Below are 24,016 nucleotides of genomic sequence, written 5' to 3'. Positions count from 1 at the left end.
ATTTAAACATTTTTTCACCTGTTTTTATGCCTTACTATAGCCTTTTCTCCGTTTTGAGGCGTTTAAAACATTTTGGCCATTTGTTATGCCTTACTATATCCTTACCTCCGTTTTTTGGTGTTCAAATTTTTTTCGCCCATTTTTATGCCTTACTGTAGCCTTACATCTGTTTTGAGGTATTTGAATTTTTTTTTGCACATTTTAATGCCTTACAATAGCCTTACTTCCGATTTTTGGTATTTGAAATTTATTTGCCGTTTGTCATGCCTTACCATAGCCTTACATCTGTTTTGAGGCGTTTGCCCTTTTTTGCTGTTTTTTATGACTTACTATAGCCTTACTTCCGTTTTTTGGCGTTTGAATTTTTTTCGACCGTTTTCATGCCTTACTATGGCCTTACTTCTGTTTTCAGGCATTTGAAAAATTTTCCCCTGTTTTTATGCTTTACTATAGCCTTACCTTTGTTTTGAGGCGTTTAAAAATGTTTACACCGTTTTTATGCCTTACAATAGCCTTACCTCCGATTTTTGGTGTTCAAATTTTTTCACCCATTTTTATGCCTTACTATAGCCTTTCCTCCGTTTTAAGGCGTTTTCATTTTTTTTGCCGTTTTTTACGCTTTACTATAGCTTACATCCATTTTGAGGTATTTGAACTTTTTTCGCCCATTTTTATGTCTTATTATAGCATTACCTTGGTTTTTTGGCATTTAAACATTTTTTCACCCGTTTTTATGCCTTACTATACCCTTACCTCCGTTTTGAGGCGTTCAAAACATTTTCGCCATTTGTTTTGCCTTACTATAGCCTTATATCTGGTTTGAGGCGTTTGAAAATTTTTCCCCCGTTTTTATGCTTTACTATAGCCTTACATCTGGTTTGAGGAGTTTGAAATATTTTCGCCAATTTTTATGCCTTACCTCTGTTTTCAGGTGTTTGAAAAATTTTCCCCCGTTTTTATGCCTTACAATAACCTTACCTCCGTTTTTTGGTGTTCAATTTTTTTCCCTCGTTTTTTATGCCTTACATCCATTTTGAGGTATATGAAATTTTTTCGCACATTTTTTATGCCCTACTATAACCATACCTCTGTTTTTTTGCGTTTTAAATTTTTTCGCCTGTTTTCATGACTTACTGTAGCCTTACCTCCGTTTTTTGGCGTTTTACATTTTTTCGCCCATTTTTATGCCTTACAATAGCCTTACTTCCGATTTTTGGTATTTTAAATTTATTTGCCGTTTGTTATGCCTTACCATAGCCTTACCTCTGTTTTGAGGCGTTTGCCCTTTTTTGCTGTTTTTTATGACTTACTACAGCCTTACTTCCGTTTTTTGGCGTTTGAAATTTTTTCGTCTGTTTTTATGCTTTACTATAGCCTTACTTCCGTTTTGAGGCTTTTGAATTTTTTTTGCCCGTTTTTTATGCTTTACAATAGCTTTACTTTCGTTGTTCCGCGTTCAAAGTTTTTTTCGCCTGTTTTTATGCCTTACCTTTGTTTTTTTGTGTTTGAGATTTTTTCGGCCTTTTTTTTTTTGCCTTACTATAGCTTTACCTCCGTTTTCAGGCGTTTTAAATTTTTTCGCCCGTTTTTATGCCTTACTATAGCCTTACGTCCGTTTTGAGGTATTAGAAATTTTTTCACCCATTTTTATGCCTTACTATAGCCTTTCCTCCGATTTTTGGTGTTTGAAATTTTTTCCCCCGTTTTTATGCCTTACTATAGCTTTTTTTTCGTTTTTTGGCATTTGAAAGTTTTTTCACCCGTTTTTATGCCTTACTATAGCCTTACGTCCGTTTTGAGGTATTAGAAATTTTTTCACCCATTTTTATGCCTTACTATAGCCTTTCCTCCGATTTTTGGTGTTTGAAATTTTTTCCCCCGTTTTTATGCCTTACTATAGCCTTACATCTGTTTTGTGGTATTTAAAATTTTTTCGCGCATTTTTATGCCTTTCTATAGCTTTCCCTTTTCTTGGGCGTTTTAAAAAAATTTTGCCACTTTTTATGCCTTACGATCGCCTTACTTTAGTACTTTTGCCTCTGAGATTTTTTCGTCTGTTTTAATGCTTTACGATAGCTTTACTTCTGTTTTTCCGCGTTCAAAGTTTTTTTCGCCTGTTTTTTTGCCCTACCTTTGTTTTTTGGTGTTTGAGATTTTTTCACAATTTTTTATGCCTTACAATAGCCTTACTTCCGATTTTTGGTATTTGAAATTCATTTGCCGTTTGTTTCGCCTTATTATAGCCTTATCTTTGTTTTGAGGCGTTTGAAATTTTTTTGCTGTTTTTTATGCCTTACTATAGCCTTACCTCCGTTTTTTGAATTTTTTTTCTCCAAATTTAATGCCTTACTATGGGCTTACCTCTGTTTTCAGGCATTTGAAAAATTTTCCCCTGTTTTTATGCCTTACTATAGCCTTACCTTTGTTTTGAGGCATTTGAAATTTTTTCGGCCGTTCTTTATGCCTTACTGTAGCAGTACCTCCGTTTTGAGGTGTTTGAAATTTTTTCCCCCGTTTTATTGCCTTACTATAACCTTACATCCTTTTTGAGGTGATTGAAAATTTTTCGCCCATTTTTATGCCTTACTATAATCTTACCTCCATTTTGAGGCGTTTGAAAATTTTCCGCCCGTTTTTATGCCTTACCTTCATTTTTTGGTTTTTGAGAAATTTTCGCCGTTTTTTATGACTTACTTTAGCCTTACATCCGTTTTTTGGCATTTTAAGTGTTTAGCTTGTTTTTATGCCTTACTATAGCCTTTCATCTGGTTTGAGGCGTTTGAAATTTTTTCACCAATTTCTATGCCTTACTATAGCCTTACATCCTTTTTGAGGTGTTTGAAAATTTTTCGCCCATTTTTAGGCCTTACTATAGCCTTACCTCAGTTTTGAGGCATTTAAAACATTTTCGCCATTTGTCATGCCTTACCATAGCCTTACATCTGGTTTCACTCGTTTGAAAATTTTTCCGCCGTTTTTATGCTTTACTATAGCATTACATCTCGTTTGAGGAGTTTGAAATATTTTCGCCATTTGTTATGCCTTACTATAGCCTTACCTCTGTTTTCAGGTGTTTGAAAAATTTTCCACCGTTTTTATGCCTTACAATAACCTTACCTCCGTTTTTTGGTGTTCAATTTTTTTCCCCTGTTTTTATGCCTTACTATACCCTGACATCCATTTTGAGGTATATGAAATTTTTTCGGACATTTTTTATGCCCTACTATAGCCTTACCTCCGTTTTTTGGTGTTCAATTTTTTTCCCCTGTTTTTATGCCTTACTATACCCTGACATCCATTTTGAGGTATATGAAATTTTTTCGGACATTTTTTATGCCCTACTATAGCCTTACCTCTGTTTTTTTGCGTTTTAAATTTTTTCGCCCGTTTTTATGACTTACTATAGCCTTACTTCCGTTTTGAGGTATTTGAAATTTTTTCCCCCATTTTTATGTCTTACTATAGCCTTACCTCGGTTTTTTGGCATTTTAACATTTTTTCACCCATTTTTCTTCCTTACTATAGCCTTACCTTCGTTTTGAGGCGTTTAAAACATTTTGACCATTTGTTATGCCTTATTATATAGCCATACATCTCTTTTGAGGCATTTGAAAATTTTCCCCCAGTTTTTATGCTTTACTATAGCCTTACATCTGGTTTGAGGAGTTTGAAATTTTTTCGCCAATTTTTATGACATACTATAGCCTTACTTCCGTTTTTTGGCGTTTGAAATTTTTTTGCCTGTTTTAATGTTCTAATATAGCCTTACATCTGGTTTGAGGCGTTTGAATTTTTATGCCTTACAATAGCCTTACCTTTGTTTTTTGGTGTTCAAATTTTTTTCGCCCATTTTTATGCCTTACTATAGCCTTACCTCCGATTTTTGGTGCTTGAATTTTTTCGCCCGTTTTTATGTCTTACTATAGCCTAACCTTTTTTTTGGGCGATTAAAAATTTTTTGTCACTTTTTAAGCCTTACGATAGCCTTACATCCGTTTTTTGGCGTTTTAAATTTTTTCGCCCGTTTTTATGCCTTACTATAGCCTTACATCTGTTTTGAGGTATTTGAAATTTTTTCGTCCATTTTTATGCTTTACTATAGCCTTACTTCCGTTTTGAGGCTTTTGAAATTTTTTCGCCTGTTTTTTATGCCTTACAATAGCTTTACTTTCGTTTTTCCGCGTTCAAAGTTTTTTTCACCTGTTTTTATGCCTTACCTTTGTTTTTTGGTGTTTGAGATTTTTTCGCCTATTTTTATGCCTTACTATAGCTTTACTTCCGTTTTTTGGTGTTCAATTTTCCCCCCCCGTTTTTATGCCTTACTATACCCTTACATTCATTTTGAGGTATATGAAATTTTTTCGCATATTTTTTATGCCCTACTATAGCCTTACCTCCGTTTTTTGGCGTTTTAAATTTTTTCGCCCATTTTTATGCCTTACAATAGCCTTACTTCCGATTTTTGGTATTTGAAATTTATTTGCCGTTTGTAATGCCTTACCATAGCCTTACCTCTGTTTTGAGGCGTTTGCCCTTTTTTGCTGTTTTTTATGACTTACTATAGCCTTACTTCCGTTTTTTGGCGTTTGAAATTTTTTTGCCCGTTTTAATGTTCTAATATAGCCTTACATCTGGTTTGAGGCGTTTGAATTTTTTTCGCCAATTTTTATGCCTTACAATAGCCTTACCTTTGTTTTTTGGTGTTCAAATTTTTTTCGCCCGTTTTTATGCCTTACTATAGCCTTACCTCCGATTTTTGGTGCTTGAATTTTTTCGCCCGTTTTTATGTCTTACTATAGCCTAACCTTTTTTTTGGGCGTTTAAAAAATTTTTGTCACTTTTTAAGCCTTACGATAGCCTTACATCCGTTTTTTGGCGTATGAAATTTTTTCGTCCTTTTTTATGCTTTACTATAGCCTTACTTCCGTTTTGATGCTTTTGAATTTTTTTCGCCCATTTTTTATGCCTTACTATAGCTTTACCTCCGTTTTTTGGTGTTCAATTTTTCCCCCCCGTTTTTATGCCTTACTATACCCTTACATCCATTTTGAGGTATATGAAATTTTTTCGCACATTTTTTTGTCTTACTATAGCCTTACATCTGTTTTGAGGTATTTGAAATTTTTTTGCACATTTTTATGCCTTATTATAGCCTTACCTTTTTTTGGGCGTTTAAAACTTTTTAGACACTTTTTATGCCTTACGATAGCCATACATTAGTTCTTTTGCCTTTGAGATTTTTTCGTCCGTTTTTATGCTTTACTATAGCCTTACCTCCGTTCTGAGGCTTTTGAAATTTTTTCGCCTGTTTTTTATGCTTTACAATAGCTTTACTTCCGTTTTTCCGCGTTCAAAGTTTTTTTTGCCCATTTTTATGCCTTACCTCTGTTTTTTGGCGTTTTACATTTTTTCGCCCATTTTTATGCCTTTCTATATCCTTACATCCATTTTGAGGTATTTTGAAATTTTTTCGCCCATATTTTTGTCTTACTATAGCCTTACCTCCGTTTTGAGGTGTTTAAAACATTTTGGCCACTTGTTTTGCCTTACTATAGCCTTACATCTTGTTTGAGGCGTTTGAAAATTTTTCTCCTGTTTTCATGCCTTACAATACCCTTACATCCATTTTAAGTTATATGATTTTTTTTCGCACATTTTTTATGCCCTACTATAGCCTTACCTCCATTTTTTGGTGTTCAATTTTTTTTTTGCCCGTTTTTATGCCTTACGATAGCCTTACCTCCGATTTTTGGTGTTTGAAATTTTTTCGCCCATTTTTATGCCTTACTATAGCCTTACCTCCGTTTTAAGGCGTTTTAATTTTTTTTGGCGTTTTTTACGCTTTACTATAGCCTTACATCCATTTTGAGGTTTTTGAACTTTTTTTGCCTATTTTTATGTCTTACTATAGCCTTACCTCGGTTTTTTGGCATTTAAACATTTTTTCACCCGTTTTTATGCCTTACTATAGCCTTTCCTCCGTTTTGAGGCGTTTAAAACATTTTGGCCATTTGTTATGCCTTACTATATCCTTACCTCCGTTTTTTGGTGTTCAAATTTTTTTCGCCCGTTTTCATGCCTTACTGTAGCCTTACATCTGTTTTGAGGTATTTGAAATTTTTTTTGCACATTTTAATGCCTTACTATAGCCTTACCTTTTTTTGGACTTTTAAAAATTTTTTGACACTTTTTATGCCTTACGATAGCCTTACATTAGTTCTTTTGCGTTTGAGATTTTTTCGTCCGTTTTTATGCTTTACTATAGCCTTTCCTCCGTTCTGAGGCTTTCGAAATTTTTTCGCCCGACTTTTATGCCTTACAATAGCTTTACTTCCGTTTTTCCGCGTTCGAAGTTTTTTTCGCCCGTTTTTATGCCTTACCTCCGTTTTTTGGCGTTTTTCATTTTTTCGCCCATTTTTTATGCCTTACAATAGCCTTACTTCCGATTTTTGGTATTTGAAATTTATTTGCCGTTTGTCATGCCTTACCATAGCCTTACATCTGGTTTGAGGCGTTTGAAAATTTTTCTCCCGTTTTTATGCTTTACTATAGCCTTACATCTGGTTTGAGGAGTTTGAAATTTGTTCGCCTATTTTTATGCCTTACTATAGCCTTACCTCCGTTTTGAGGCGTTTAAAACATTTTCACCATTTGTTATGCCTTACTGTAGCCTTACATCTGGTTTGAGGCGTTTGAAAATTTTACCCCCGTTTTTATGCTTTACTATAGCCTTACATCTGGTTTGAGGAGTTTGAAATTTGTTCGCCTATTTTTATGCCTTACTATAGCCTTACCTCGGTTTTTTGGCATTTAAACATTTTTTTTTTACTCGTTTTTATGCCTTACTATAGCCTTACCTTCGTTTTGAGGCGTTTAAAACATTTTGTCCATTTGTTATGCCTTACTATAGCCTTACCTCTGTTTTCAGGCGTTTGAAATTTTTTTCCCCCATTTTTATGCCTTACAATAACCTTACCTCCGTTTTTTGGTGTTCAATTTTTTTCCCCTGTTTTTATTCCATACTATACCCTTACATCCATTTTGAGGTATATGAAATTTTTTCGCACCTTTTTTATGCCCTACAATAGCCTTACCTCTGTTTTTTGGCGTTTTAAATTTTTTCGCCCGTTTTTATGACTTACTATAGCCTTACTTCCATTTTTTGGCATTTGAAATTTTTTTGCAAATTTTTATGCCTTACAATAGCCTTACCTTCGTTTTTTGGTGTTCAAATTTTTTTCGCCTGTTTTTATGCCTTACTATAGCCCTACCTCCGATTTTTGGTGTTTGAAATTTTTTCCCCCATTTTTATGCCTTTCTATAGCCTTACATCTGTTTTGAGGTATTTGAAATTTTTACACCGTTTTTATGCCTTACAATAGCCTTACCTCCGTTTTTCGGCGTTTGATATTTTTTTTAGCCCCTTTTTCTGCTTTACTATAGCCTTACATCTGGTTTGAGGAGTTTGAAATTTTTTTTGCAAATTTTTATGCCTTACAATAGCCTTACCTCCGTTTTTTGGTGTTCAAATTTTATTCGCCTGTTTTTATGCCTTACCTCCGATTTTTGGTTTGAAAATTTTTCCCCCATTTTTATGCCTTACTATAGCCTTACATCTGTTTTGAGGTATTTGAAATTTTTACACCGTTTTTATGCCTTACTATAACATTACCTCCATTTTGAGGCGTTATAAATTTTTTCGCCCGTTTTTTTTGCCTTACATCCATTTTGAGGCGTTTGAGATTTTTTTTGCCCTTTTTATGCCTTTAGATAGCCTTACCTCCGTTCTGAGGTGTTTGAATTTTTTTTGCTGTTTTTCATGCCTTACCTTCGTTTTTTTGGTGTTTGAAATTTTTTCGCCAATTTTTATGCCTTACAATATCCTGACCTCTTTTTTTCGGTTTTTCAGCTCGTTTTTATGCCTTACCTCTGTTTTTTGGTGTTTGAAAATTCCCCCCCCCCCATTTTTATGCCTTTATATAGCCTTTCATCCGTTTTGAGGTATTTGAAATTTTTTCGGCTATTTTTTTGCCTTACTATAGCCTAACCTTCGATTTTTGGTGTTTGAAATTTTTTCCCCCGTTTTATTTCTTACTATAGCCTTACCTCGGTTTTTTGGCATTTAAACATTTTTTCACCCGTTTTTATGCCTTACTTTAGCATTACATCCATTTTGAGGCGTTTGAGATTTTTTTGCCGTTTTTATTGCCTTATTATAGCCTTATTTCCGTTTTGAGGCATTTTAATTTTTTTGCTGTTTTTTATGCCTTACTATAGCCTTACTTAAGTTTTGAGGCGTTTAAAAAAATTTTTTTGCCGTTTTTATTGTCTCTTCCGTTTTTTGACATTTGAAATTTTTTTTGCCTATTTTTATGCCTTACTATAGCCTTACATTCATTTTGAGGTATTTGCAATTTTTTCACCCATTTTTATGCCTTACTATAATAGCCTTACGTCTGTTTTAAGACGTTTTAAAAAAAATTGCCGGTTTTTACGCCCAACTTTAGCCTTTTTCATTTTTTTTTACCCATCTTTATGCCTTACTATAAACTTACAACCATTTCTTGGCATTTCAAATGTCTGCTATTAGTACTGTGACTAACACGGTCATCACAACCAGTGTTTCTCAAATAGTGGCGCGTGTTCCCTGGGTGGTCAAGATTTGTGTTTTTCTGAGTCAGTTTACTTAAAAATTTAAGTCCTGGACAACTGAAACGTAGTCATATTAATGTTGGATCAATAAAGCAATCAGAAGGTGATCAATACCAGGTGACTGCAGCTTTGAAAATAGACAAGTTTCACAACACGTCTTTGTTATATGATTAGTGTTTATTTAAAATACTTCAATATCTGCAAATGTTTTTCACTTAAAAACAACACAAGTTTCACAGCTAGTAGCCTACATAGTAAGCAAAAAAACCTAGGAAGTGTCAGTTAGTCTGTTTCTCAGCATCTTTATGTCTGTAGTGTTTCAACCCCAGGTGAATCCAGGCTTGGGAAAAGCACAAACATGCTGACATAACGTGGGCGAGGTCACGATGGCAGAACATGAAGTAAACCTTTGAAAAAGAAACCAAAAGTGACATGCTACTCCGTTGCTCGTACTCCAACCATGTGACATGCTGCAAGAGGGCATGACTCATTGAATAAAAGTTTATAAAATCTAAATCCTCGGGCCAATCACCAGTCGATAACTCGCAATGTTCTTAACAAACTTAATTTGTTTGAACATAATGGTAAACAACTTGTCTAAGGAGGTTTTAAGCTTTGGAAATAATGTGTTGAAAGACAACACAGAAATCTATCTTTCCTTATCAGTCAATGTTCAGTCAATCATAAACTGTTACAATCACATTATCTAAGGAGAGGCCTGAACATTTCAAATGACCAAAAGAGGAAGTTTATTCTGAAGTCAGTTTTGCAGCAAATTAAAAAAATTGACAGTGAATTTCTCTGCGTACTAGCCTTGGAGTGAATGTGTGGAAACACTGTAAACTGGTGCATCTATCCCTAGGTGGACAGGATGAACACATTAAGTATTAATTACGCCAAACAGAAAAGGTGAGCTATAAAGTATAAAAACAAAAACAAAGTGACCAGTGTTACAAACTGGGAACCAGTGGTGGCTAGTAAAAGTGGGATCAAGTATATGTGAGAATCACTTTCCCTTTCAGGAACTGGTCCTAAATACGGGGCCATGCCCTGGTAGCAGGTTTCTGCCACGAGGCTATTATTTTAAAAATACACATGGAGGCTTTAAGGTGAAGTCTGATTGGCTGTTTACTGATGTGCAGTGAGCTGCGCAACCTTCTTCATAAAATCCATAGATATATTAAAAAAAAAAAAAAAGAACTATGAAAAAACAAACATCACATATCTTCTATGTGTCATTAAATTACTCACATTGTGTTTGACTAAACCTGCAGTGTAACTGCACATCAAACCAATTCATGCAAAAATACATTTTTTTAATATTAATATTAAAGGATCTGCCAAACGTCCACACAGACTCAGGTCAGTAAAGAGTTTAGATTCAGTAGAAAATGTTGTTGCTTGGGGTTTGTTTCATTTGACTTAGAGATAAAAGTTCCTCTCTAAGGTTTTTGTAGAAACTAAAAACATCCACAGTTACCTCTAACACTTTGTTCTGGAAACATCAGGATGGGCGTCTATATATAAAAAGGGATTCGTACAAACAACAGGTTTACAGTCGAGTTCGGACTGTGAAGGTAAACATTTCACTTCAGCCTGCAGATGTAAGTGTGTGTACATGTGGGCCAGAGGTGTGTGTTTGCTTTGGCCTAGGACAGCACAGCGTTGGAGCGCCGGATGCCGATCAGGTTGTCTGCGCTCAAGGATCGCCTCATCGCCGCTCGACTCAGGTCTTTATATTTGTCTTCACACAGTCTGGAAATGGCCTGGATGAACAATGGGAGAAAAAAAAAAAAGAGTTGATTTAGTGGAAAAAACACTTTTCCTCAATTCTGAGTATTTTTCCCCCCGCTTCATTTCATTATCTTTCTGGAATTCATACCAAACATGCTAAATTAAGTTATTAGAGTCAACGACTGGTAATAATTTAACTTTTTATAAGGCTTCAGAGGGTTACACTGAAATCATGTGAGATTACTCCATGAGAGCTCTATTTTTGACCCACAGCCAATGGTTTTATGGGGAAAATACCATAAAAATGTCTGATATGATGCTACAACATTAATTGTGAAACCTTTCATTTCCGCTAACTGGCGAATAACCCTTACATTTCCGCACAGCCGTGTGATTGAAGGTGAAAGTCTTCTGCTGTGACATGTCACCAGATAAAATAATCACCAGTTGAACTCATACACCAACAGCTAAACCTGAGTTTGTACCAGAGCCTTTTCAGATTCCAATCTGAACCACTTGTTCATCACAACTAATTAAAAACACACTTCAGATGAAGCTCAGCATGTATTTTCAGTCACAGGATAACATGAACACTAGCGGAAACATCACATTTCTTTTTTCTCTTCTTCTTTGTATTATATTGTTTTTAATGTTTTTTATTATTCTGTCTTTATTGTAAAGTGTCCTTGGGTGGCCTGAAAGGTGCTTTATAATTAAATGAATTATTATATAAAGTGAGTTTAACAAAATTGGACAAATTTGTCCGTTTGCTTCACTTGCTAGAAATTTAGTCACCTATTTTCTGAGGACAATGTGTGATTTTTTCCTTAAGACATTGAACAGAGGTATTTCTGTGTCATGTTGTGGCTCGATATTAAATAAAGAGAGAAAAAAACCTCTTGGTTTGGATTTCTGTTTCAGAATTAGAATTTTATGTTTTCGGTGATCAGAAAATTGGTGGCCCTACTTCTTCTAAAAAATTGTTGGTAGTAAACCAATAAAAAAAAAACAATGATACATATTTTATGAAATACCAAAAAAAAACCCTCCATTGACTAAGTTTCCCCGCCTCCTTAAAGTCAGTTTTCAGCTGGACTCCACATGCTGCAGTGGTTTGATGGTTTCCAGTGGTTGTGAGTATTTAGCTCTAGAGCCGTCTGCTGTTGGCAGCTCACCTCTAGTTTTTGGGCGCGTTGGTTGTTTAGCGGCTCCAGAGGGAAGCTGAGGTTGTTGTCGTCGGCGAGCTGACGCAGATCAAAATAGTACTTGGCGTAAACGCTGGCTGGCACGTTGATGTTGAATTGGAGAAGCTCCAGGAAATGGCGCTCCATCTCATTCCTGGAGGACAACAAGGAAATGGGGTTATTTTCAGGATTCAACGACTGGAGTTCGGTTGATAGCTCAAAAAAGAGAGGATGAAAAATATACTTTTTTTTTTTAAAAGTCTCAGCAGGGGTTCTATATTTTGCCACAGTCATTAAATCGCAACCCACTATTTTTTTTTTTATTAATAATTCAACCAACCGAATTCCGTTTTTCAAAACTAGCTGGTGAAAACATGCATACGTAACTATAAATAAATCAATATATTTCCTTATGCAACATGCATTTCACAGCATGCCTATCAAAAGAAAAGTTTATTTCAAACTAAAAGACAAAGTCCAACATGAGACATATTTTTGACCCACACAGTAGAGGTCCGTGACCCACTTTGGGGTCCCAACCCACCAGTTGAGAATCACTGCTCTAGAGAATCTGACAATAAAAACAATGCTAACATAAATGAGTGCTGAGATAGACCCAAACAAACACATTTAAGAGGTTTGTGACTGAAAATTAATGTAACAAAGCCTGAAAACTGAAGCCTTGTTTGAATCAAACAAGCCTATATTTTTGTTTATTTGAATAAAAAAAAAAACAGACAAACTAAATCACATTTACAATTTTCTTCTTTTTGCCTTTACATTAAAGATAAAAATGTAGTAGCTGTAGATTCTAGGTCAGTTTACTAAAAAATGGTTGAATAGTTATAGATTTTCTACACATGACTAAAGTAACAGAGCCACGGTTCGAGCAGAGCTTCAGTCGAGACGTTTCTCTTTCCATCAGGACAGAATTTCAATGACAGGAGTGTAATGTGAGAGGGAGACCAAGACGACCTCAGCTTTGAAGAAAATGGACATGAGGGTGAAAGAATTGCGATCAGGCTGCAGCTTCACAAAAAAAATAAAAAGTGCAGCAAAAATCTTGCTGAAGAAAGACACATTATGTGTCAAAGAGTAACAAAGTCACAAACTTGTCCATCACTTATTTGCATATGGACTTTGAAAGTTGTCGGTGGGGAGTGTTATTGGAGATGAAATCCAGGGTCTGACAGACATGGGTAATCAGACGTGCATCTCAAAGCACTCTGCTGGAGTATCACAGCTTCATCTCTGTGCAGACGACAACCTCCATCATCCCTCCTCATCATCACCGCCACGAGAAAATCTAAGGGAGGTGGTCGCCAAGGAGACCGCAGCCGGGATGCTTTGTTGGTCAGCGAAGCTAGTGTGTGTGTGTTTGTGTGCGCACATGTGATTGTGTGTGATGTCTGGTCTCCCGGGGCAACTAATGGAGCGGGCGAGAGCCGGGGCCATTATGTAGTGGCAGTGAGAGCACTTGAGAAGCTCCCCTCCATCTCTCTGCGCTCTGCTCTCCAGCACAGTGCACTCCTCCCATCCTCCCATCCAGACCTGAGCCGACTCACAAAGGCACTTCAGCACCGCAATGAAAACACAACAGACACACGGGAGGTCAAACGTACAGTCACATGGGTAGGATCAGAACCCCCAAAAAAAGCGTTTTATGGACAGTCGGGGACAAACATCGAATTCACATAAACCAGACTTAAAGTGACTGGATGTGTTTACTGTACCCGCGCAAATCAAATACACCTAAATTTATCAAGATGAAACTGTTCGTATCCACTTCAAATAATCAATTTGTATTTGGACACAATATTAGAAGGATATTTATTATTTAGTTAATCAATGATGTAACAATTTAGCCTGATGATCGCAGGTTTACTAAGCAAAACCAACCACAGGAGAAGTGAATGCAGAGAGCACTACAGAGAGTTAGTCCATATCCTTTGATTTGCACGTGCAATGACTTCAGATACTTGTCATTTAGGAACTGCAGGAAAACTGAAGGATTGAGTGTTTAATTGAATTTTCATTGATATTTCACAATTTAATGGAAAGAGCAAACCAAATCTTTGACTACGTTCACACTGTAGGTCATAATACTCAATTTGGATATTTCTGAAAAATCTGATGCTCATTCGTATTTACTCAATAAATGCGTCTTATAAACGTTGGGAGTATGAACGGAATGTGACCCTGAAGTGACTCGCATGCGCAAAAGAGGTCCTGAGGTAGGCACTGTTTCCGGAGGTAATTACGGAAGCATCTCGTCTTGGCGTGTGCGTGGCACTGATAAAATGTATAATATAATAAATTATATTATAAAACTAATGAATTTTAAGAACTCAATCTCTTTCCATCGTCTACTTTTCTACTTTACATTCTCCTCCGGGTTTCTCCCCCCTCCCCCACAGCTCCGTCTGGGACGCAGAATAATGACACCATTGCATTTTGATGACGTAAAGGTCGGATAGAATGCAACCTGGCCGTTCAGACAGCAGTCGCATTACAAAATATCAAATACGTAGCAGATTTTAATCCACTTATGAAACTGGCCTTGGTCGGATTTGAAAAATAAATTGGAATTGTACTCTTCACATTGAAATGAAAAATTAAGATATGAACAAAACAAAAAAAGGGGAGTTGACCTGCAGTGTGAACAGAACATAGCCTAAATGTGCTAAAAGATCTTAACTAAGTCCCACCTGAGAACTGGTCTTTCTGTGTGGAGATTACATGTTCTTCTGAGCGTTTTCTCAGTCGTCTAGAATTGTATTTTGGTTCTTTTAATTGTCCGTCTTTGTAAATGTGTGTGTCTATTCATCTTTCTTTGAGTGCTAAATCTGTAATGGACTAGCATCCAGTCCAGGGTGCATCTGCTTTCTGTTCTGTGTAGAATTAAGTTGTGATTCACTGAAAATTCAGCTGAAAATGGCCCAAAAGAACATTTTTCTCATTTGTGTTCTTACAACAAAACATAATTGACTCTCTTTCAGCAGCCTAGTTATTATAGGCCTGCACATTATTAGTTGTATACACAAGTGAGGTCAAATTGAACATCTTATTATGGATTTTATTTTGTATTAAGCCTCACTGGAATTATGGTGCAAAATAAATATTTTATTATATTTTTTTAATTGATTCTTCTTTCTTTGAAGCATTAATATTAATTTTTGGAATTGCAATGCCTTGATTTTAGTGAGGCTAGTTCACAGAGCCATAAATGCAATGGTAATACTAATAATTGGCATAATTTCTTTAGTTGCTTTGGTTTTCGGCCTTAGTTTCCTCAGTTTTGGTGCATTCCCAGAATAAAATATCTATAACTAATGCACTCATTATCAGTCATAAACTTTCGCCTTTAGAGGCATGTAAAGATCTCTCAGAATGACATGATCACAGCACAATCCTTTTACTTCAATACTAAAAAGTCTGAGCTATAAATTAGACCCTCTGAGTCTCTACATGGGACCTTATTATTAAGTTGTGATTGTTGCCTCTTATCTGCTTAGCGGTCGTTACCTTATAACCTACTATACAATAACACTCCTGTTTATGCTAATGCTAAGGGAATTCAACCTACAATGTTCAGTTTTAAAATCTGTTCTCAACAGGCGGTTTTTGAAAGAAGATTTTAAATTTCAATTAAAAGTAACACACTTGCCTTTACTATTCATATCTGAGCGTCTATGCGAGGAAACGGAGTCTGTAGAAAACCAGACAGATGCAGATTGTCTTTTAAAAAAACAGACAATGAAACACAACCAAACTCAAATGCAATTGCCAGAAATAAAGCCTGGGAAATAGAGACGGCAGCTTCCATCTATTTAAGCACCTCTCTCGCTCCATCGGCTTAAGTGCGTCTTTGTTGTTTTATTCCTTTCATTAAAGAGACTCACATTACCAAAAATCCTCCTGTTTTTAGGAGACTTCTTTCTTCCTCAAATCCAATTTCACACACAAACAGAAACAGTGAAAACGCTATGATCACAGACGAGGTTTTTCACCTCTGCAGTGATCATAGAGGACTCCAAATGTGGAATAATCCTATTAGCTAATTATATATTTGTACCCAGAAACTCAAATGGAACATTTCCATTGTATCAGAACAACTCCACATGACTTTATTCACTTTTTAAACATTTTATGCAGTTAATACTACCTGGTATTAGATTTAGATACATTTTAGTAGCTCCACTTACTGAACTGTTATTTTATCCAATACCAAAACGATTGATTGGTGCGTCACCTTTCAATAGCCACAACGGCCTGAGTTGATGATTTAAGTTTCCTGATACAGCCACAGACCAAGAAACAAACTTGACCTAATTAATGGTTTCCATGTGTTTACTTATGTTTGTGTCACGTTCAAAGGTCTTCACTGCTGGATATAACTGAGCTAGCATTAGCCCAGGGAATGCTAGCCTACATTTTGTGCTGATACCATGGAGTAGTAATTAGCCAGAATATTAGGATGTGAATTTTTGGGTGTCTCGCGATTCGATTCCAATTGTTAGGGTCACGATTCGATTCAAAATCGATTCTCTTATTAACTGATTCTTGATTCAAAAATTGATACAATGCATTGTGTGTTAAGGCAAATTATGGCACCAAAACAATACAGTTTGTATTTGATAATTTTAAATAAACTGATTCCAATGATATAATCACACAAAGGCAAAATTAAGACAAAAGGTAACATTTATTCATGCTAAACAAATTAAAAAAAACACCCACTCCTTGTGCTGATACATTGTAAGTTGGGATCAATGCTGTTTCCTGTTGGGATCGTGTCATAGACTGTAAAGGTCTGGGTGAGATTGTGTGTTTTGGCCTAACACTGTTAACGTAGTAGTCGGAAGTCGCCATCTTGAAAGCCCATGGCCTACTGGTCTCTACTAAGTTCATGTATTTTGAGTATGTATAAGTGTACTGTTTGATAACACTCCTAATACTGTGTTTGTGAAAATTAAGCATAAACTATGTTATATAAATCATTGTCATTCGCGGTAAATGTTAGCATGAGCATATACATAGGTTTTCCCATAGACGTTAGCATGAAGCTAGCAGACTTTTTGTATAGTGGCATTTTCTATTTATGAGAACACTAATATTTTTTATGTGCAGTTTACAGTGTTTCCTGAGTAAAGACTCTCAGCAGATCTACAGAAAAAAAAAAAGAATAAAAATAAATTAAAAAATTTATTTTTGAAGTTTATGAATTGATTCAGAATTGTGGATGATTAGAGTCGCGATTCATATGTGAATCGATTTTCCCCCCACCCCTACAGAATATATTAGATAAACACTCACATGTCCTCCACAGTGATGTCTTTGAGGATCTGACAGTAGTCGACATTCCACACAGCCTGGTCGTCCCAGACTTTGGAGGCTAACAGGATGGCACCAAGAACAATTAACTTCCAGTTGGCGGGGCTGATGTCCAGCTCAGCGTAGGTGAGCAGGCGTTCCAGGTACACCTATAGGAAGCAGGGTGTCAACAGTTCAGACACAAAAATGCACACGTGTAAGAAAACAAACAAGCAAAAACAATAAAAATGACAAGAACCATTTTCAGTGATGAGTGAACGCTACCTGAATAAATCCAAACTAAATGAAAAGGCAGTATAATGTGCAACATTTCTAATATCAGGGCCTTATTTTGACTGAGGGGTAAGATAGTGTAAAATAGTGAGACTTAATATAAAATTAGCAAATTATTTATTTGCTGTGAAAAAACAGCAAGATAATATCTGTTAAATACTACTAGAAGTCATTTTAAACTTTAAGGTCATTTTAAATGGAGTAAACTCAGATTTACAATGGAACTAAAACCATTACATTTTGTCAGAAGATTAAAACTCAAAGTTTGCTGTAAAACCAATACAATTTTCTCAGCCAGGTTTAGATCCACCTAAAGCTTTTGCAGGGCTTATGATGCTCTCTAGTGTGCAAATACTGCAACTACATCCCAATGTTAAAAATCTGTTACGTTCACTTCCATCATTGGTGCACAAAGAAATATTAGATTTTAGGACAATACAGATCATATTTAAAAACAAACAATACCTATAAGGAGAGCACATTCTTTGGCTATTACATGCATGTGAGAGCTGAAAACAAAATAAAATCAAAAAGTGTACTATATTTAGAATTTAAAAATCTATAAAACAACATTAGTTCTTGAGGAACTACTCAAAAGAATGTTTTCTTGTAACAAGTAAGTCAGTCAAGTTTTTCTTCATGGTAGTTCTTTTTCATAGCTTGGAGAGATGTGCAGTAATTCTTAATGACTACTGGTTAAATGATTTAATGAAGGTTGTCATACTTCCTTAATCAGTCAAAACTAGACAGAGTTTTTTTTTAGCAATCTTAATTATTGATGTAAAAGTGTCTGTGAACATGATCGTAACAACTACTTACAAGAGTAACGATTGCACATTCTGCAGTGAGTTGTGCTGCGCTGAAAAGGGTCCTGACGAAGCGATAAATCAGTTTGTGTTCGGGGTCCACATGCAAGTAGTCATCTGGCACTGGTTCTCTCTGCAGGGGGTTAAACACAAACACCACTAGGTGAGGATTTCAGTGTGAAACTGAGTTTTGGAATCATCACTGAAATGAGTCACAGAGCCACCCGCTGCTGATCACCAGGTCCTCCAAGAAAATTAGTTGGAATTGATGTTGAACAACTGATTTAAAAACTGGCATTTATTAAAGTGTATATGTTGCTGGTGGCGAAGGTTTATTCAAATTAATTTCTTTATACTCACTGATAAAGGGTGCAACTTCTCATCAAAGATGTCCAGCGACCTATCAGAGTCCCTGAACAACAAATAATACATTTTTAGAGATGTGGGTATAGAGACAATGTGAAGATGAAGTTGTATACACACCTGTTTTTGATGTGGTAGTATATTGCTAAAGTGACACTGGAGATGATAAAAGAACTTTGTTAGTTTTTAGGATTAATTATTTTAAACACCTCAACAAATTGCTCAAGTTCATAATACTATGCCAATAGAATTAAAATAAATACAATTTAAAAATGGCATAACTTTCTAATGGGGTGTGTGTATTTCAGTGACATCCTCACCATTTGATTGTGCTTTTGAGGTTAGGTTGGCTGACAGTGCTGTCGTCTATAAAAATGGTGGAGCAGGAGCTGTATTTTTTTGAAAGGGGACCAGGAGAAACCTAAACACAAAAATCACAGGAACAGAAGTGAACAGGGGACACATAACCTGAGCTCTAATGCTGCCCCAAAACTTTCTGTCCATCTTTCTATTGCCATTATTGACAAATAAAGGGAAAAAGGTGCTTTACTCTCAACACAAATTGTTCAAATGTTTCAGGATGACTAACTTAGGCCTACATAAAATTGAATTTTATGTAGGCCTGCATTTGTTTTGTCAACTCAATGTATTTTTTTTTAATGAAAATCAATCATGGAAAAAAGTCATCATTGATAAAAATGTGTTTATGTGTCACTAACATTGTTTGGAATGAATCCCTTGTTGTTCACATTTACCAATTATTGGACACTTAGTATTTGAAACTCACATGGCTGATATGGTTAATGTGGTTGCTTTTCCTCCTGTCTCGAACTGCAAAAATACATAAAAGAAGAAACTAATGTCAGCATTAGTCAAAAATCAAATCAGCTTTCATGAGCAATACTTACAGAAGTTTTAAGGCTTCAACTAGTCAATGATGAACAGATTCACAAAAACAGCATGTTAACCTAAGGCCTATTTTAATCTGCCTGATATTTGACTTAACACATAAAAGGTTTTTTTTTTTTTAAATGCATCTATCTTTAAGACATTTAGGCCTTTGTGTAACTCAATATGCACTCAGCTGAAATAACTATGTTAACATTCAGTATGTGACTGACAGAATTAAAGGGTTTAACGTTCTCCGGGTCCATATCATGGGCCGATTACATGATTGTGTAATGCCATGATTTCTCACCGTCTGTCTGGGACTTGCTCAGGAAGATTGTGCTCACTCGGGCGTGATCCGAGGGGTTTGATTCCAAGGCCAGCTCTGAGAAATCAACGAAGGGACAAAATATGAAGGACTGAGTGATTACTACTACACAAGAAACAAGTTTGTACATGTGAGACAAAAAAAAAAAAAAAAAAACACCAAAAGAGTTTAAATAGAAATACGCTAATCTTTAGTTAAACGCAGATTAAAGAGGTGACTTTTGGAAAGTGAAACTTACTTTACATTCGTAAGTTTCTACACATTATAAAAAGGATTAGCAACTGAAAATGAAAACATTATGACTATGTATATTAAAGAAATGCTTTTGTTCTCTGCTTTGAAAGTAACCTAGTTTTATATAAAGTCAATTTCTAAAGTAAAAATCTGATAACTTCCCATGTTAACTTATTCCTAGCCCACAGGATTCTGTGCATTAATACAATGCAGTACTTTGATTGCGTTAAGTTCCCATGGTAACAGGTGACTTATTTTCCTAAAGTGGTTTACAAATAAAATATGTTGTGAAAACATTACAATTACATATGAAATGGAAAAACAGTATTAATATAATTACCCACAAAATGGCAGGAGAAACTGCCAAAGAAATGACTTAATAACTTAGTTTTACCAGTATTTACCTTTAGAACATGAGCCCCAGCACTGAACAGTGTGGTTTAATTTATTTATTTTTGCTGTTTTTAAAGGTTTTCAAATTTAAATAAAATAACCTCCAATAAAGAGGTATGAATAAATGTCAAACTTTTTTTTGCATTATTAAATAAACCAGATAGCAGCTATTGTATCAGGCCAGCACAAAGTGATAGAGATAGAGCATCAAAAGTCTGAAAGAATCATTTTCCCTCTCTTTCAATCACAGCAGACTGTGCATTACATAAAAGACTAAGATTAGTGGACACAAACGTTTGTCTAGTGTGTGTGTGTGTGTGTACGATCTCACTCTGCTGACAGCTTGTCTCTACTCTGTATGTACCACATCACTGAGAGCTTTATGAATCACTCGCCTCATCGGGATTTGAATTAAAGCAAGAAGGAAAAAATAAATAAAAATCACCATTTTGAAAACACGAGTTTACTTCGCAATAATAATCAGATTGTGTCTGTGGTGCAATTTGGTTCATTTTCAATTATTTTTCAACTTTGCAACCCGATGCTTGCGTGAATAGTATGATGCACACAGTCATAAATGGTGTGAGGAATGTCCTCCTCTTTAAGGGAGAATTGGCAGTAGGAAGCCATGAAAGACGTCAGTCGGCTTGGCAGCAGAGAGGAGGAAACTGAGGGCGTACTTCCTTAGCTGTAATAAACAACTACATCAACTGTGGGAATACTTTAGTTTAAAGCAACTAAAGACTCCCTTTTGGATTGTTTCCATCTCAAAAATGGAGATGGTCTGGCTCGCAAACACAAGCTTTTGATTTGGACACAAAAGTCATTGTAGGTTTTTCAAACTTTACACGTCATCTCAAGTCATCGTTACTGAAAAAAACAAACACATTTTAACTGTAAATATGAACGTCAATTGCATTCAATTTTGAAAATTAACAGGTAACCCTTTTCACTTTCCCAAAAAATAAAAAATAAATAGAAAATCAGCTCCATTAATTTGTAAAAGACTAGTTTACATAAAAGGTCTGAGCTACTGGGTGCAAACAGCTCTTCTCTCCAACACTGTATTTTAACACCAAATATGACTCATCAACCGAACATCTCCCTCCAGCATCTGCTCCTTACTCCCTCCCACATTTTGTACTTTCCTGCTGGTAATTCTGTCTCTGAAGCTGTAAAGCCATTTCTTAAATTATAAACTCATTCAAGCTTCTTATTTACATTTCACTCAGTCATTCTCTTAGATTCAGATTATTATTTTTTTAATTCTACCTTCAAATGGAAAACACTAAGATCAACAACTGATTTGTTTTAAACCAGTAGTACTTAAAAACTAAATGCACGTTTTAACTAAACCAACACAGGATTGTGTTGTGAGGAGTCACATGTTAAACAATCAGTTAAAAGTGTGTCAACATTAAGATGAAGTTTTAAGAAAAATACATACATATGCCTTTGATGCTTAAACAGTCCAACCACAAAGGAACTTGTAATTATAGCTAACAAAAGCACAAATCATGTGTGCTGCTATGCTATAAACATAAGTGTCTTTTAACTATGATGGTTAAGTGGCTAATCAATATTACCCAGAAGCCTGTGTGTTGAAAAATGTATGCAGGTCCTGATATAACGTTTTCACTTCTGATACCAATATCGCAGCCTTGAGTTTTGGCCAATACCTATCCAATAAAATATCTGTACAAATCATACATACTTTTATTACTTGACCGAGATGACTTATTTCATCATGCAAAATAAATTAATAAATAAAAAATATTCCACTGGAAATATACCAAATTTGCAGAGTGTCTGTACCTTAGCTTTAATCACCAATATTCACTTCCCTAACAGCTTCCACTGGTAACAGAAGCCTGACTTTCCTTTAAAACAGAGGCTCTTGCCTGACTGCATTGTACCATATGTAAAGTATGGCAGAGGACAGGTGATAGTGTTAAGTTGCATGCTATTTTACACAATTTCTTACGTTCCGAGTCTTATCTTAACTTCTTTTCTAATATTAGTGATCACCAGTAAAAAAAATTAAAAAAAAAAAAAAAATTATTTATAGACTGATGAGTTTGTTGAGGAAGAAAAGAGCTTGCAATAAGTCCTGACCAACAACCCAATACAGCACCTGGGGACACATTTGAGACTGTAAAAAAGCCTTTATAACTAACATCAGTCTAATCTGAGATTTTAAAAAAATGAATACAAAAAATAAATGGGAATTTGAATCTTGAGGTCAACCATCACAGAAGTAATGATGTGATATCAATGTATAACATGAAAAGATGTCAACCTATGGAATAGTTCAGATGAAAACCTGAAAAGGGCTGCTAGTCTACAGAAATTCAAAATACATTATGAGAACAGTATTTTGGAGAATTATGCAAATAACATTAGACCATAGCTCTTTCCTTCACTGTAGGTAACCCTGTTGTATTTGGAATTAATATAAATGCTATATCATAAACACTAACATAATGTATGTATGAAGGTGTGTAGATTGTGATAACTGTGATGTCAAAATGTACCAAAATGCTTTTCTCTTCTTTTTTCTTGTAGATGTTGCTATTTATATGTTTGTAATGATAATTGAATATAGGGTAGGTGCCTATAAGCTTTCTTGCTTTCACCTACTCCTTTTGAGCTATCACTACAACAGTGTAATGATGTATATTGTGTTGTGCAAAAATTATTAATGTGAATTTCTCAAATAAACAAAACTTTTATGCAGCAAAAGGAGACACTCTTAGCCAACACGTGTTGTGAAAGTGATTTTAAAATTCAAGTGCACAGCAGAGAATGCATTAAAAGTCACTGACGTGCAGCCAGTTAAATATATGCTTCAGCAAAGTAAATACTTACCATCCGGGATTTCTCTGTCGCTTATGTGCTGCAGGTAGGGGACTGTGTTGTCATCGCTCACTTCGGTGCTCGTCTGGACCTCCTCCAGACGCTCTGCCGGGAGCCTTGAAGGAAGTTTCGGGCTCGACTCCGGCGAGACGCAGCATGACACCGTGTTTCCCATTCCAAAAAGGCTCTGAAGCTCACACTCTGGCCGCCCAATTTGAGTAGCGCAACACTAGTGAGCTAGCTAAAATCGATCTCTCGATTGCTTAACATTATCAATCAACATAGCATGTAAACAAACTATTTACACATGCTAACTAGTCGCTGTCCAACGACTCCCCGGTGTAGCATGCCTGTCCATTTGAGTGTAAAAATGACTAAGGCAGACTGAGCCGTCGCGTCCAGTGTCGTCTAATGCAATAGTTCTACTAATAACACCCAGTTCGTGTATGTTAAATGTAGGTTGTTGAAGCTACACTCGTCCGTTCATTCATTCATTCCACATGCTAGTTGTGCTAGCTGGCTAACTAGCCTTGCGGGAGAGCTAACTAGTTAGCCAACAGAACTTTTTAAAAACATTACTTGCACTTTTAACGAGCACATGAACCTTGCTAAATTTTAAAAACTACAACAATTGAAAGACGTTAAGTGCGCGACTCAGTTAATAGCATGTTTGCGACTCTAACAACAAATCCAATGGAGCTCTTCTCTCTCGTGGCTCACCGTGTCAACAACTCTAGCCCGAGGCTTTTGAGGCCTCCAGCAGAGTGTCGAGGTAAGAAAAAAAAATCAGGGGAAATCCAAGACGATGGGCGTGATGTCTTTGCACAACTATGTTAACAAGATATTTTACTGGTACTTCAAATGCTAACTAACTCTGTTAAATGCTCTGCACTCTAGAATCAAAGCCTCCACCCTTACAGATTTCAGCAGTATCTCCACCGGCCCGTCGCCATCTGCTGCCGGCGCTCACA

General features: G+C 35.8%; 1 protein-coding gene across 1 annotated transcript; it reads right to left on the bottom strand.

Moving 5' to 3' along the window:
• Window positions 1–8,891: 8,891 nt before the first annotated feature.
• On the bottom strand, window positions 8,892–24,016 carry ccnyl1 (cyclin Y-like 1). Its single transcript, XM_028435987.1, has 10 exons — window positions 23,058–24,016; window positions 19,545–19,619; window positions 19,134–19,177; window positions 18,667–18,767; window positions 18,467–18,502; window positions 18,344–18,395; window positions 17,997–18,116; window positions 16,887–17,053; window positions 11,562–11,724; window positions 8,892–10,418 (listed from the first exon to the last, which is right to left on the bottom strand). The coding sequence occupies exons 1-10, from the start codon at window positions 23,218–23,220 to the stop codon at window positions 10,302–10,304; spliced, it is 1,038 nt and encodes a 345-aa protein (XP_028291788.1). The 5' UTR covers window positions 23,221–24,016; the 3' UTR covers window positions 8,892–10,301.

The sequence above is a fragment of the Gouania willdenowi genome, chromosome 21, assembly GCF_900634775.1.
Source record: "Gouania willdenowi chromosome 21, fGouWil2.1, whole genome shotgun sequence".
Classification (NCBI taxonomy): Eukaryota; Metazoa; Chordata; class Actinopteri; order Blenniiformes; family Gobiesocidae; genus Gouania; species Gouania willdenowi.
The sequence above is the reverse complement of the archived record's forward strand: the minus strand, read 5'-3'. Positions and strand labels throughout refer to the sequence as shown.